The sequence below is a fragment of the Gopherus evgoodei genome, chromosome 6, assembly GCF_007399415.2.
Source record: "Gopherus evgoodei ecotype Sinaloan lineage chromosome 6, rGopEvg1_v1.p, whole genome shotgun sequence".
Classification (NCBI taxonomy): domain Eukaryota; kingdom Metazoa; phylum Chordata; order Testudines; family Testudinidae; genus Gopherus; species Gopherus evgoodei.
This window is the reverse complement of record NC_044327.1, coordinates 59,069,608-59,086,419: the sequence shown is the minus strand read 5'-3', so window position 1 is coordinate 59,086,419 and position 16,812 is coordinate 59,069,608. Positions and strand designations below refer to the sequence as shown.

General features: G+C 43.9%; 1 protein-coding gene across 5 annotated transcripts in view; it reads left to right on the top strand.

Moving 5' to 3' along the window:
• Positions 1 to 226: 226 nt before the first annotated feature.
• SNX24 (sorting nexin 24) overlaps positions 227 to 16,812 on the top strand; it is a 160,996-nt gene continuing 144,410 nt past the window's right edge. For 2 of the 5 annotated variants that reach the window (XM_030566498.1, XM_030566499.1), the window contains exons 1-2: positions 273 to 359; positions 3,286 to 3,387. Coding sequence is in view for 1 of the 5 variants with exons in the window: in XM_030566497.1 (XP_030422357.1) it covers positions 300 to 359 (60 nt within the window). In the remaining 4 variants the exon portion in view is untranslated. Of the gene's footprint in view, positions 360 to 3,285; positions 3,388 to 16,812 lie in introns of all 5 variants that reach the window. The other 3 variants (XM_030566497.1, XM_030566500.1, XM_030566501.1) reach the window with 3 other exon arrangements.

Genomic DNA, 16,812 nt, shown 5'->3' with positions numbered 1-16,812 from the left:
TTTTGGACAGGGACCGAGCCTGCCAAGGGGGCCGCCTGCCGCAGCCACGGGCTGGGTGATCCCAGGGGCCGGCTCCAGCTCCCTGGCTGGGCAGGTCGCGAGCTGCACAGGGCTGCCTGGTTCGCGTGCCCGAGCCCCCGCGTCGCCCCCGCCCCGGGCCGGCTGCTGCGCCGGGGGGTCCTGCGCGCCCCCGCCGCGTACTGGTGTCATGTGGGCTCCCGGCGCGTCACGTGACTCGCTCGCAGCTGGCTCGGTCCCGGGGAGGTGCTGCTGCCCCGCTGGCCCGGCCCGCGCGCGCCATGGAGCTTTACGTTCCGTCCTTCCGCTACGAGGAGAGCGAGCTGGAGCGAGGGTACACGGTGAGGGGCGGGCGCGGGGCCGCGGACTAGGCAGCGTAGTGGGGCGGGCTGCGTGCGGCTGCTGCCCAGCACCGTCACCCAATGGCTCTCCCTAAAGGGCAGGGGCTCCATCCCCACCGGTGGCGGGTCTCTGCCTCCCCGCCCCGCCTGGGCAGCCCCGCTGGGACCTTGGGCTGCGGGAGGACGTGCAGCCAGCAGCTGGCGGGCATCGCCGAGGGTAGCGTAAAGAGCCAACGCATGGCTGGCACTCACTGGGAGGCCCCTGGCCAGGCAGCTCGCAGCTGTCCTTTCCATATGCTGCTTCTTTTCATAAACGCATAGGGCCGACCCCTTGGAGTGAGGCAGGGCACAGCACCCTGTTGCCATTTGACATCCGTATGCGGGCTGGCTGCTGAGGTCAGTGGTTTGCTGAGAACTGCGGGGTAAGAGGAGATGGAGCATGGCAGGCTGGGGAGCCTGTCTTATGCACAACCCTACCAGCAATGCAGACAGCTGCAGTCTGCTCTGTTTTATTGTAACTGTTATTTATTCATTAACTGTGTTACAGTAGTGCCTATGAGCACTAAGTGGGGATCAAGACCCCGATGTGCTAGGCGTTGTACACACACAGAACAAAAAGATGGTCCCTGCCCTAAATAGCTTACAATCTAAGTATAAGAAAAGTGACAACAGATGGATCCGGACAGGTGGAGGAGTACAAAGAAACAATGCGGCATTATTGGACCACACAATAAGCTATGGTCCATCAATGGCTAATTAGCCAGAATGGGCAGGATTGGTGTCCCTAGCCTTTTTTTTTACTAGAAGCTGGGAATAGGCAATGGGATGGATCACTTGATGAGTATCTGTTCTGTTCATTCCCTCTGGAACACCTGGCATTGGCCACTGTCGGAAGACAGGATACTGGGTTAGATGGACCTTCGATCTGATCCGGTATGGCCGTTCTTATGTATGATCTCAGCACACCAGAGGCCCAACCACTGTCAATTTTTTTGTAGGCATTGTGGAAAAGAAACATTTAATAAGGGATTTGAAAGAGAATAATGAAGTTGCTTTGTGGATGTTTATGGGGAGCTGCTCCCAAGCATACGGGGCAAGATGGATGAGCACAAAAGTGCTTGTTGGAAAATTTAACAAGTGGCCAGTGGAGACAGGCATCATCATCATCATCGTGATTATTATGCCAATTAGTTGCAGCTCTCAGACGTCTAATGATTTATTTCCCAATAATGCCACCTCATTTTGCAACATTTAGACTTCCATTGTCTGTTACAAGATTACCGTTGATTTTCTCACTTTTGTCAGAGAATCTATATTCTCATCTTCCTTGGGCCTGTTAAATGTCATGTATTTTGTGTGTTGGTGACACATGCTGTAGCCTTCTCTCTTTCCCATGCAATTGGTAAAATAGAGAGATGCCTCCAAGTAGTACTCTGTAGTTTAGGGGTAAGCACCTTAAGCTACAAACCAAGCTGCCTTGGGTTCATCTCTCAGCAATTTTACTCACTGTTCTTAGTATTTTTGTGCACCTCACACCTATTATTAATGAAGGTCTCATACACCTACCTTAGGGGTGGCAAGCATCTGTGTTCATTTTACAGCTAAGGTAACTGAAAGATTGCACAAGGTCACTGGAAGCATAGCTGGGGGCGGGGTGAGGGGGAGTGGAATAATTCTCATCCGTTTTCAACACTGGCTTTCAGATGAAGTGGGCCAAATTATCTGCTTATCTAACTCATACCAACACACTATGAATTTTTGCCCCTCTATGGCTAGATCGTATACAGAGGTTTGAGTCCACCAGTACTTGCATGATGATTGGTATAGTACCAGATCACATGATAGAAGTTCATGCTTTTAGATCCAGAAATCCCAGGTTCAGTCCCTACTGGTGACCCAGATAGAAGCGTTGTTACTCTTTGCTATGCTGTCTCTAACCACCTGAACGTACTCTGCTCTGAGAGCCAGAAATAGAGCCAATGAATCCTGGGACCCATCATTCTAATACTAATTGACAAAAATGATTGGGTTACCCAGTGATGGATCAAATGTATGTTGTCTCCCCCTCTCTGGGCTGCTTATTAAGGATAACACACTTTCTGTAGATGAAGTGGTAGAGTTTTGTGTTGTGAATTCAGCTATGGTTGATTAGCCTCACAATAGCTTTATATAATTGTTGAAATGATTTTATACTGCAAAACATTTAGAGATGAATTTGGACATTGTTAGTATTTGTTGTAGGTAGATACCAATCCAGGTGATGCTCAATCTGCTAGGAGGCTATGTCTTTCCTTTGGGATTTGCCTTCGTGATGATGATGATTATTATGGCTGCAGGTTTGTCATGGTGGGAAAATGTCACAGCATGATTTTCCTGTTTGTCTGTCACTCATCCCGCAGCAAAGGTTCCTGCAGCTCCTGTCCCATAGATCTGGATGTAGTGCCCCAATGCAGGCATTGCAACCTAGTGCATGGAGTAGCAGTGCCACTGGCTTGGCTCATCTGCCCCTCTGTCATGACAGGAAGGTGGGGGGAATCAAACCTGTGACCCTGTGTGCTAGGTCACAGTGCCCAAAGTGGAACACTGGGCCCGACCTCAGCCCATCCCCATGGGACAGGAGCTGCAGGAGCGACTGCTGCCAGGAGTGAATGTGGGATGGGCTCTCTCCCCAGTCCTTCCTCACCAGATTGGCCTTCAGGTTGTTGTGCTGGGGCAGAGGGTACTGCTGAGGGTGGTCAGTGCCCCCTCAGTGAGGCCGGGGGAAGGCACTTTCTATCAAAAATTGCAAAGCTGTCATAGTAATTTCGTAAGCTATGACTATTCCGTGGTTTTTGATTAAAAAAAACATGTTGTGGCAAACCTGCAGCCCTAATGATGATATATTTTGAGTATATTGTGTTTTGGTTAATGGGATCTGTCCTTTCAGCAACCACATGAGAGAGTCTTCTACAAACAAATCCTATAATATCTGAGAGCAGTATGAAGAGATGTTGCTTGCATATGCAGAGACTGGAAGACCCTATCTTGTGTAAGCTCCAAAAAAATCAGAACTTAATATAATAAACTTATCTTTCTAGAAGACAAACCTCAGTCTTGAAAGGATAAAATTAGCACATACTAAGGCACTAACTTCCCGAGGACATAGGTAATGAACTTCATTGCATTTTGCCTGTCACTCACCAGTAGGAATCCAGCCCAACGCAATGGGGATTAAAAAGTTTTCCCCGTCTAATGGATGTTGGTGGCCCCTTTATTATCTTTTTGATTCACCTCCAAAAATCACCAGACTTGGCACTAACTGGTGGACGTATTAGAGAGGCGATGGAGACTAAACTACCCTTGTTACATCTAGGCGAAGTTCTACTCCCTCCCCGTTACCCCTACTGCCAACCGACACAAGGTCAGGCATGCTGCCAGGGCAGTGCATGTGTGTAAAGGTTGCCCTGATGCTGCCCTGGAGATAAACAGAAAGCTTCATTTTCCAAAGTTGCATGAGCACTAAAGCCAGAGTTTGTTGTTGCATACAAATTATTTACATATTTACAACTATGCAAACTAGCTTATTAAATAGTTTGTGTAAGTGCCACACATGGAGCTGCACAAAACTTTGCAGCTATGCTTCCTACTTATTCTGTCACAGACAGCTGCAGCGGCACAGGAGCCAGCAAACAGAGCTGTAAACAGGGGAGTTTCAGAGGGAGTTTACAGGGGGAGGTTGTGGGGGAGACTAGGACAGAGGGACCGACAGGCTAGGTGAAGGAGTGAGTGGTGGTCTGGTGCCTGCTGGGGGGTTGTGTTGTGTTCTGTGGACTACCAGGCTTTAGGTGGGAAGGCTATGACTGATACAGAGGTAGCAGTGAAAGACACAATGAGGATGACTGACTGTGGAAGCTGCGGCATGTACATGATCCTGCAGGGGGTACTTGAAAAGAGTTTTGTCTGCATGAAGTGCCACCTGGTAGAGCTGATGGAAGAAAAGATCCGAGGACTGGAGATGCAGGTGGAAACTCTGGTTGAGTTTAGAAGAGGGTTTGAGCAGATGATGGAGCAGAGACACGAGGGGGCTGAAGGGATAAGCTCAGATGTGCAGATGGAAGCAGGACCAAAGAATTCAGAGGAGAGACTGCTGGGAGAGGAAGGTGGACGGTGGAAGCATGTGACTAAGAGAACCAGGCAGAGGAAAAGACGGGCCAATGAAGGAGAAATAGAACTCAGGAACAGGTTTGCAGAGTTGGAAAATGAAGAAGGGGCACAGCAGGTGGTCGCTGAAGGAGAGAGGGCAAGGAAAAAGAGAAGAGCTGATAGTCCTGCAAGAGGAGGGGAGGAGTCAATGGAGGCAACACCAAATATAAGCCACAGGAGGATTGCAAGGGTGAATAGGAATCGAGAGGACTTGCAGCCAGTGGGCGCAGGGGATAGACTGGAGAATCGCACTGTCACCAGGAAAAGGCAGGTCTACGTGATTGGAGACTCCTTACTGAGAAGAATAGACAGGCCTGTAACTAGAGCTGATCGGGAGAACAGAAGGATGTGCTATCTGCCGGGTGCTAAGATACAGGATGTGGACCTGAGGCTGAAAAGGATCCTGGCGAGAGTGGGAAAGAATCCGTTGATTGTCCTTCATGTGGGAACGAATGATACGGCTAGATACTCTCTGGAATGTATCAAGGGAGACTATGCCAGACTGGGGAAGACGCTTAAGGAAATCGAGGCTCAGGTGATCTTCAGTGGGATTCTGCCGGTTCCTAGAGAAGGGCAACAAAGGTGTAACAAGATAATGGCAATCAACAGATGGCTCAGGCAGTGGTGCTATAAGGAGGGCTTTGGGATGTACAGCCATTGGGAAGCATTTACGGACAGAAGACTGTTCTCTCGGGATGGACTTCGCCTGAGTAAGGAGGGAAATAGACTTCTAGGATGGAGGCTCGCCGAACTGATTAAGAGAGCTTTAAACTAGGAATTTGGGGGAGATGGTTGGGAGATGTCCAGGAGATCTCCACGCCGGAATTTAACCTTGAGAGGGAAGTAAACAAAGTAAGGGGGGATACAGTCGTGGACAGAAGAATTGGCATAAGGAGGAAGGGTAGTGTAGATGCAGACTAACAGGTGATGCTCGTGGTAGAATGTCTTTGCCTAACAGGGTAAAGAATGTCAGTGAAGCCAAACGGCAAAAATTAAGATGTCTGTACACTAATGCGAGGAGCCTAGGGAACAAAATGGAGGAACTAGAGCTACTGGTGCAGGAAGTGAAACCGGATATTATAGGGATAACAGAAACATGGTGGAATAGTAGTCATGACTAGAGTACAGGTATTGAAGGCTATGTGCTTTTTAGGAAAGACAGAAATAAAGGCAAAGGTGGTGGAGTAGCATTGTACATCAATGAGGAGGTTAACTGTAAAGAAATAAGAAGTGATGGAATGGACAAGACAGAGTCTGTCTGGGCAAAAATCACACTGGGAAAGAAAGCTACTAGAGCCTCCCCTGAGATAGTGCTTGGGGTGTGCTACAGACCGCTGGGATCTGATTTGGATATGAATAGAGACCTCTTTAATGTTTTTAATGAAGTAAACACTAATGGGAAATGTGTGATCATGGGAGACTTTAACTTCCCAGTTATAGACTGGAAGAGAAGTGCTAGCAAGAATAATAGGGCTCAGATTTTTCTGGATGTGATAGCAGATGGATTTCTTCACCAAGTGGTTGAAGAACCGACAAGAAGGGATGCCATTTTAGATTTGGTTTTGGTGAGTAGTGAGGACCTCATTGAAGAAATGGTTGTAGGGGACAACCTTGGTTCGAGTGATCATGAGCTAGTTCAGTTCAAACTAGATGGAAGGATAAACAAAAATAGATCTGGTACTAGGGTTTTTGCCTTCTCGAGGGCTAACTTTAAAGAATTAAGGAAATTAGTTAGAGAAGTGGATTGGACTGAAGAACTTGTGGATCTAAATGCGGAGGAGGCCTGGAATTACTTTAAGTCGCAGCTGCAGAAACTATCGGAACCTGCATCCCAAGAAAGGGGAAAAAAACCACGGGCAGGAGTTGTAGACCAAGCTGGATGAGCAAGCATCTCAGAGAGGTGATTAAGAAAAAGCAGAAGGCCTACAAGGAGTGGAAGAAGGGTGGGATTAGCAAGGAAAGCTACCTTAGAGAGGTCAGAACATGTAGGGATAAAGAGAGAAAGGCTAAAAGCCAAGTAGAGTTGGACCTTGCAAAGGGAATTAAAACCAATAGTAAAAGGTTCTATAGCCATATAAATAAGAAGAAAACGAAGAAAGAAGAAGTGGGACCGCTACACACTGAGGATGGAAAGGAGGTTAAGGATAACCTAGGCATGGCCCAATATCTAAATAAGTACTTTGCCTCAGTCTTTAATAAGGCTAATGATAATGGAAGGATGACAAACAGGAATGAGGATATGGAGGTGGATATTACCACGTCTGAGGTAGAAGCCAAACTTGAACAGCTTGTTGGGACAAAATCGGAGGGCCCGGACAATCTTCATCCAAGAATATTAAAGGAACTGGCACATGAAATTGCAAGCCCATTAGCAAGAATTTTTAATGAATCGGTAAACTCGGGTTGTACCGTACGACTTGAGAATTGCTAACATAGTTCCTATCTTTAAGAAAGGGAAAAAAAGTGATCCGAGTAACTATAGGCCTGTTAGTTTGACATCTGTAGTATGTAAGGTCTTGGAAAAAATTTTGAAGGAGAAAGTAGTTAAGGACATTGAGGTCAATGGTAACTGGGACAAATTACAACATGGTTTTACTAAAGGTAGATCGTGCCAAACCAACCTGATCTCCTTCTTTGAGAAGGTGACAGATTATTTAGACAAAGGAAATGCAGTAGACCTAGTTTACCTCGATTTCAGTAAGGCATTTGACACGATTCCACATGGGAAATTATTAGTCAAATTGGAAAAGATGGGGATCAATATGAAAATTTGAAAGGTGGATAAGGAACTAGTTAAAGGGGAGACTCCAACGGGTTGTACTGAAGGGTGAACTGTCAGGCTGGAAGGAGGTTACTATTGGAGTTCCTCAAGGATCGGTTTTGGGACCAATCTTATTTAACCTTTTTATTACTGATCTTGGCACAAAAAGCGGGAATGCGCTAATAAAGTTTGCGGATGACACAAAGCTGGGGGGTATTGCTAACACAGAGAAGGACCGGGATATCATACAGGAAGATCTGGATGACCTTGTAAACTGGAGTAATAGTAATAGGATGAAATTCAATAGTGAAAAGTGCAAGGTCATGCACTTAGGGATTAATAATAAGAATTTTAGATATATATTGGGGACACATCAGTTGGAAGCAACAGAGGAGGCGAAGGACCTTGGAGTATTGGTTGATCACAGGATGACTATGAGCCGCCAATGTGATATGGGCGTTAAAAAAGCTAATGCAGTTTTAGGATGCATCAGGCGAGGTATTTCCAGCAAAGATAAGGAGGTGTTAGTACCGTTATATAAGGCGCTGGTGAGACCTCACCTGGAATACTGTGTGCAGTTCTGGTCTCCCATGTTTAAGAAGGATGAATTCAAACTGGAACAGGTTCAGAGATGGGCTACTAGGATGATCCGAGGAATGGAAAACCTGTCATGTGAAAGGAGACTCAAAGAGCTTGGCTTGTTTAGCCTAGCCAAAAGAAGGCTGACGGGGGATATGCTTGTTCTTTATAAATATATCAGAGGGATTAATATTAGGGAGGGAGAGGAATTATTTAAGCTTAGTACCAATGTAGACACAAGAACAAATGGGTATAAACTGGATACTAGGAAGTTTAGACTTGAAATTAGGCAAAGGTTTCTAACTATTAGAGGAGTGAAGTTCTGGAACAGCCTTCCAAGGGGAGCAGTGGGGGCAAAAGACACATCTGGCTTTAAGACTAAGCTTGATAAGTTTATGGAAGGGATGGTATGATGGGATAGCTTAATTCTGGCAATTGATCTTTGATTATCAGCAGATAAGTATGCCCAGTGGTCGGTGATGGGATGTTGGATGGGATGGGATCTGAGTTACTGCAGAGAATTCTTTCCTGAGTGCTGGCTGATGAGTCTTGCCCACATGCTCAGGGTTTAGCTGATCGCCATATTTGGGGTCGGGAAGGAATTTTCCTCCGGGGCAGATTGGCAGAGGCCCTGGAGGTTTTTCGCCTTCCTCTGCAGCATGGGGCATGGGTCACTTGCTGGTGGATTCTCTGCAGCTTGAGGTCTTCAAACCACAGTTTGAAGACTTCAGTAACTCGGACATAGGTTAGGGGTTTGTTGCAGAAGTGGATGGGTAGGGTTCTGTGGCCTGCTTTGTGTGGGAGGTCAGACTAGATGATCATATTGGTCCCTTCTGACCCTAAAGTCTATGAGTATATGTTTCTTCAGTGTTGTTTCATTCACCTGAAAACAGATGGATGTAGGGAGAAATTAATTATTTTAGCTTTTAAGTTCATGTCTTGACTCCTGCAGCCCTACGAAGACTCTTAGATTGGGAGGAAGACTCCCTCCTTTTTGGAATAATTTTAAGACAGTTAATTTTGGACAATGAACATTCTTAAAGGAATTTAGACTTTAGCAAAAAGTACTAGACTGTTACAGTTACAAAAGAAAACAAAACGGAACTCCACAACAACACGTTTCAAAGCCAGGAAATTATAACTTGGTGTTTTAAGATCCTGGGTTCAAATTCCTTCTAACAACAAAGTTGTTTCTGTATGCTCGATCATTGTTTATTAAAATTTGGGTAGTTCATCCCAGCCCCAGGGAGCAATTGCTCTGAGAGGGAGTGGCGAACTGCCTCATTGATCTCAATGCGATGGTAACTTCAGGACTTACCTCCTCCACTCTACCCCACTCCCAAACAGTATGCCAAAACTATTACATTGGAGGTCTCTGTGTGTGGGAGGAGGAGAAGAGAACAGCAGGCCTTGCGCACCCACCCAAGCAGATACCCCAGCAGGCAAAGTGTAAGTATTGGCCTACCCCCCCAATTCTCCATGGGAAAGAGGGAATCCCAACTGCTATCCCTGATGCTCCCAAGGGAAGAGAAGCCCCTATTGCTACACCTAGGAGGGAAGGGAGAGTTTAACCAAAATATAGTGTTGGGATATGTAGTGTATTTACGGATCCAGGTTATCTTGATTTGGCCCTCGCTTTTGAGTGCTGAATTGAAAATCAGGCTCTGTTTTAGTAGCAATGGTATAGGAATCCTTAAGAATTTGCATAAACTTTTACCAATTTAGAAGCATTTTTACCAAAGGATAGACTTTATTACTTCTTTGTACAAAGTTCAGTTTCAGAGTATTTGACATATGTGACCTGGCATCTGACATCTGTGTCTCTTTCCCCATGAGGAATAACAATAAGTCTCTACCCCGCTGAGGTGTTCTGAGGTTTAATACAACCTGTAGAACACATTGGAATTCTTAGATGGGAGATGCTATATAAGAAAGTACAAAGTAGTAGTAATGTAATCTACACGTCTGTTTGTAATAACTTGTCAGGTTTCCAGTCACATTTCCTCATCTTCTGGCTAACTGTTCACAAAGTGCTTAACTGATTCTTGCTCTTTTGTAGTTGGCAACACAATGCTGTATCCATTCGCACCAATCCATTAGGTTCCTCAGTGATCTAACCAAATACTTAGACGCAAAAATAATTTTGATTGCTGTTTAAAAAAAAAATCTATAAGAGAAAACACAGTTAAATCTAGTCTCATTGGTGGGACATGTGAACCAATAATTGTGCAGTGGGTGTCTGTTTGCCTTATGTATTTGTGCGATGGACCCAATCCTTTATCCATGGTTCACTAAAGAGTGGTCCAAAATGGATAAATCGCCCTAAAGCTTCACAGTATGAGAGATTGTCCTGCTGATATGACCACATGAGCCTGGTATATAAGGATGTATAACTGGGAGCTTCAGGAATAGGGGCCAATGGCTATATAATGGTCAGTGTGACAATGGGGAGTGGCAGCATTGTCTGGAAACCTTATAGCTTAGTAGACAATAATGGATATCATGGCTACGAAGTGCAACAGAAAGCTCTTTTCTTTAATAGAGGAATGGATCCTGAAGAGGATGAATGTCCCATAGGAAACAATTTCACTTTCTGTAATGACAGGTGAAAATCAGTTACTATAGACATTTATTTAAAAGTCAAGTGACATGACTAGGATCATTGATCCAGGAAGCCACAGTTTTCTGAACTGCTGAATATAAAAGTGTCAGTGGCCAAGTCATGTCTACTTCCATTCTGTTGGTCTTATTCCAAAGAAAAAAATGGGAGGGAGATGCAATTTTAGGTAGCCTTAACAAAGGCATAACATGCAAGTCATGGGAAGTGATAGTACTGCTCTACTCAGCGCTGGTTGGCCTCAGCTGGAGTACTGTGTCCAGTTTTGGCCACCATTGTATAGAAAGGATGTAGAGAGACTGGAAAGGATCCAGAAGTGAATGATGATGATCAGAGGGATGGAATGCAACCCATATGAGCAAAGGCTGAAGGAACTGGTATGTTGAATTTGGGAAAGAGGAGATGCAGGGGGGAGGGGATGGGTAGACATGACAGCAGTCTTTGAATACTTGAAAGGCTCTCATAAAAAGATGGAGAAAAGTTATTCTCTCTCGCCACAAAGAGCAGTACAAGAGACAGTGGATTCAAACTACAGCATAGTAGATTTAGGTTAAATCTCAGGAAAAAATTTCTAATTGTAAGAACAGTAGGACAATAGAACAGACTGTCTAGGGAGGTTGTGGTAACTCCTTCACTGAAGGTTTTCAAAAGAAGACTGGATAGGCATCTGTGTTGGATGGTTTAGACAAAACAATTCCTGCATTTTGGCAGGGGGTTAAACCTTATAGTCCCATCTAACTATGGTTCTATGCTTCTGTTGCATGAGAATTAAGGGTCACATTGAATCTGTAGGTTATACGAGGGGCCAATATGAAATTTGGGATACAGAGTGGGATGGAGATGCTGGAATTTGGGATGAAATGGCTTTTTACCAATTACAAGATACTTGAATATGTTGAGTTGGAAAAAGTTATGGCAGAGTTAGGTGTTGATGAGGCTGAAACAAGCTGAAAATGAGAAATGGGCTAAAATGGTGAAGATGGAGAGAGATTTGGATATCACAACCAAGGTGAAGTTTGGAAAGGGGTATTGGATAAATATAATAAGGGGTAGAAGCCTAGATTATTTCAAAATTAATATCTCCCGTGCTATGCTATCAGCTGGAAGATCTACTGCTATTTTATTCCTGTTATGTTGTCAGTCTTAAGTAGGTTCCTGTGTTAATTTTTTTCATTAAAACTCTAAGATACAAAAATAATAGTGAAATCTCTTGTTATAGGGCTACTTGTTACCAGACTCTCCCCATTCCTTGTAAACAATCAGTTTTGGATGGGCAGGAGCCCGAGCAAAAGATAAGGATGCTCATAACTCCAGTGAACTGTATCAGGCAGTTGAGAGAGATGTGATCGATAGTGTCACCCTCAACACCAGGGCGAAGGAGAAGAAGACTATAGTGTGGCTCAGACAAAAGGAAAAACAGTGTGAGTGCCATGAAGTTAATGTGACATGGAAGGCAGACCGAACCTTTTTGAGGAGGTTCTGTGGAGAAGGGGCAGATTTGTAGCCGCTGTGAGGAAACTAGATTGAGAAAAGGATTTTTGAGAAATGCAGTGGTGATGACAGTCCTGGTTGATCACTGATGTGAAGTGAGAGGAAGAAGGGAGTGTAAGACCCACCCTCTGGCAGCTCCATACGACTCACAATATAGAGCACACAGCAAACTGCACTCTTTCCCCAAACACCCCCTTTGAGAGGGAAGATTGTCTTTTGACATTTCCAGAGAATAACCCCAATCCCTCTGTTCTTAATTCCTCTACAGTTTATTCTCATTGGTTGGGAAGGAGAGAGATGGGAAGAGCTCTTTACCTTAGCTGTGTGAGCTCTGTTTCCTTCCTTCAGGGTTGCTCTCTGTCTGCCTGGCCAGCAGCTACTGCTCAGTGTTTCCATCTTCCTTTGCTATTATTCTCTGAATCTGTCAGCAATAGAAGGAAGACATAGGCAATGATCTGTGTGGTTCCAGTTGGCTATGGAGGCATAAAGTAACCTTGGAGGGCAGGGACAAAACTAAATCACCACAGAAGCCAAAAACTCCCCCCTTTCACTCTTTCCCAGTCTGAGAGAGGAAACTGAGAAGAGAGGGATGAAGAAGAACTTGCAGGAATGATAATGAAAAGCTGAAAGTAAGGAGATTGGGAAAGGAAAGTGAAGGCAGAGGCTATAATACAGCACTATAATTTTAGAGTCCCCTCTCCTCTGTCAACAGGAATACTGGGAGAATCCATCCCCCATTCCAAACTCCACAAACTAAAATTTAGCTCTTGAACAATAACTTGTTCTCTCTGATTTATCTTTTAAAACAATTCTCCAAAAAATTATAATTAAGCAATGGCTTTGATGTGTCCCAATTTTGTCAGGGGACTGTCTTCCATAATACTTCAGTGAATTGAAAGTACACCCCAGATGGTGAAAAAACTTATGGAAAATGGCTGTGTTCCTCATTTGATAGTAGGGGACAATTAGACCTCATTGTCAGTTTGAATTGATGACTGTAGCTTCCAAACTATTGAGCCTGTGCTAATAAATGCAACAGTTGTTCATAATTTGGCAGTGAATGACCTTTAAATGTAGATGTTTACTGACGATATCCTTAGGGAACAATTTAACTTCAAAATGACACCCACGAGTACTTGTTATCATTTAAATATGCTTCCTTTGTCAATAACAGAATAACAAATACTAGTTAGATTTCTAATGTTGATTCAGATACTGGGAAACCTGCTGAATAAATTAGTGCATATTTGACTTATATTGACCAAAAAATTTTACATTGGTATGTTGCAGGTCAAGATGACATCCATTTAAATATGTTATAGAGCAGAGAGGTCATGTTTGACTGACACACATGCTTGCAGTGTTTTTAATTAACTTTTTTAACACTATTCCCCAAATTCCTTTTAAGTAACAGATTTTGTGGAAACAAGATAGATATGAACATATAAGTATTCAAATATTGTGATGGTTTTAAAAGAAGTCTGTAGCCTTTATCCTGCCTATAAAATTATTGATGAGTTAATTATGACTGAGCTTTACTCTAACGTTTTTGAAAGTGTGGAACTACTACAGTGTACAGTATGCTTTAGATTGTGTATCTGTGCTCTTATTCCTTCATTTAAAAGACTGAATGAGAGTCAAAGAAATGAAGACCTGAATATTCCTCTGCATGAAGACTGACTATAGAGAAGCCAAGCTTGCAAGTACTTGCTTACATGATTGTATCCTCTGTATTTTTTTTCAAATGCGGAAGGCTTGAGTGGTTTTATAAGGTGATTTCTGTGGGAGTGATTATACTAATTAGTTTATGTAAAAGTAGCATTCTGACACTTCTATTAAGCCTCTGAGCTGTGTGAATAAGATATTGCCATAAGCCTGAGCAGACTGAGTCTGACTTGAGTGTTCACGAAATTAATAAGTCCTGGGACTTCTCCACCACCAGCCTATGTTCTGAGAGCTCCCTAAATATGACATAGTGTTACAAGTTGTAGTGAATCAGCAATGGAGACATTACTTGTTCCAATTCCATTGGATTTTCAAGAAAATGACACAAATATGAAGTCCATCTTAAACAAGAGTTGGACATTTTTTCTCATAGTCACAGATGCAAAGAAAGCATCTAAATGTCGTACAGTTTCTCCATCTGACAGTCCCAGCAGCACTGTAGGTAGATTATATTTGGGAAGAGGAAGAAGATAAAGAGGATTTGGCACATCGATGTCAAAGCAATGTAACTCCAGAAAAAACTACTTACGAAACACAATTGTTTAATTTCTAAGACAATATGAATCAGTTGATCTCTATATAACTGACTTAGAGACAGTTTATACCAAAGATGACTATAACTGAAAGAGATTATAGAAAATATGTGTGTGTATTTATACAAAAATCATATTTTTCTCTCTTTCCTCCTCTCTTTTTTTACTTTGGGTATTTGGCAGCAGTTTTGGTATAGCTAGTTAAACTCTTCTGCATAGCCAGTTTTCCCTCATGTTTGTTCATGGATTTTAAGGCCAAAAGGGGTCATTATGATCAGTTAGTCTGTTAAAGATAGAATAGATAACATTTTCATTTGGGCAAGGGACTTTAAAGAACACCAGGGAAAATTTGCTAAGACTCCTATCACTGAACATGGGAAAATGAAACAATACAAAATCTGTTCGAAAATATTATCTGTGTATACATAGCAATCAATTAAAGAACAAGAGAGCTTTTTTTCTGACCTGGGATGAGTGCTCATATAATAGACATTAGCTCACTGGGATATCTGTAATCATCCATGAAAGGCACAAACAAGAGCTGATGCAAAGCCATGAAATTGTAGTGAAGAAGCTAGGAGGGTGTCCTGTTTGAATTTGTTTAAGAAACCTTTGTGAATTGATTACTACTGTGAGTTCTTGGAGATTTCAGAACATGTATACACAAGCAGCTGACTATGACTAACTGTGTCGAGTGGGGTGCTGGAACAATTTTTATAGTGAGGGTGCTGAGAGCCATTGAACCAAACTGTAAACCTGTATATAATGGAAACCACTTCAAGCCAGGGGGTGTGGCAGCACCCCTAATTCCAGCATCTATGGAAAGTCACAGTTTGGCCCTGAATTCAAGGTGTTCTGACAATGGATCACAATTGTTAATTGTAGAACCTTAGGAATATTCTTCAGAAATAGCCAGTTGATATTTTGGAGAAAAAATGATATGCTCAGAGAATTAACAATAGAGCTATTCAATGTGCATGCCAGTAAAAATACATAAATCCATGATGTAACGTAATGTTGAACTGGTATAAGTACTGTTGGCATAGTACCATCAACAAAACTATTTTGGCAGAATGTTCAGACTGAGATTCTTGTGCCAACACGTTGTGTCCACACAGCATCAAGTAGAAATACAAGAGTAAAATGACTGGCTTCTCCACACAGATGCTAGTAAACAACCAGTTAAGGACTTTACTTCCCAGAAAGAACTGAGAAAATACCAGTGTGACGCTGTACCCCATAATGCTTTATGGGAATATGACATAACTGGAATATGTTTTTTGCTGCCTGTGCCATGTAACATACCTCTGTAAAAGTTATGGTCTGCTATATCTATTCATCCTATTTGTACACATATATCATTTTGTACTTGAGGTTAAGAATATTGACTGTATACTTGCTTGGTTTCTAAGGCCATGGTTACACTAGAGAGTTGCAGCGCTGGTGAGAGGGTTACAGCGCTGCAACTTAGGATGTGGCCACACTTGCAAAGCACGGCCAGCGCTGCAACTCCCTGGTTGCAGCGCTGGCTGTACACCCGGTCGTGCCACGGGTGTAGTGGTTCCAGCGCAGGTGATCCAGCGCTGGTCAGCAAGTGTGGACCCCACCAGCGCTTTTATTGACCTCCGGGGTATAAGGAGGTATCCCAGAATTCCTATCCACAACAAACCGGAAGAAAGGGGGAGCTCGGAGTTCAGCCAAACTGCTTATTTAAAAAACAAACACAGCTCCTGTTTGCTGAGCGAGCGGAGGCAGGCAGGGGAGTTACTTTGGAATGTTCACAGCTGTTTGCTTGAAGAGAGAAACAGCACTCTCACACGGCAGAGGGGGAGGGGGAAGTCCATGTTGAGCAGATGCTTATCTGGTCTGACAGCTATTTAGGAGTGCATAATTTGCATTTAGTGAATGAGAGAGGGGTGGGGGAAGGGGTCAGAACTTTTAAAATGATTGAAGGTAGGCATTGTGTGTCTTCCAGTCCTTAGAACTTGCAAGGCAGGGAGCTGAGAACAGTGTCAGCTCCAAAAATCCATTCTCTCTGTCTCCCCCACGCTCCCTGTCACATTCCACCCCACCCCCCTCTTTTGAAAAGCATGTTGCAGCCACTTGAATGCTGGGATAGCTGCCCACAATGCACCACTCCCAACAGCGCTGCAAATGCTGCAAATGTGGCCACACTGCAGCGCTGGTAGCTTTCAGTGTGGCCACACTGCAGCACTGGCCCTACACAGCTGTACAAACACAGCTGTAACTACCAGCGCTGCAGAACTGTAAGTGTAGCCATGGCCTAAGTAAGTTTTTTGTGAGGCATTTGGTCAGCACCTTTAGGAAGGAATTTGCAAGGTTAAGTACCCGATCAGGAAGCACTTGGGGAACAATGCATCTTGGAATGCTCCAATCCACATAAGAAGTCTTCCTGGAGACATACAAGATACCATGTGGACAATGACTTCTGCTTGTAAAGACTGAGAGTCACGCATGGACATGTGACTTGCCCAGGTGATTCCAGAACTCCATCTTGGAGCTGGACTTTGCATAGGAGGGGGTGGGTCTCCACCCACAAGAGAG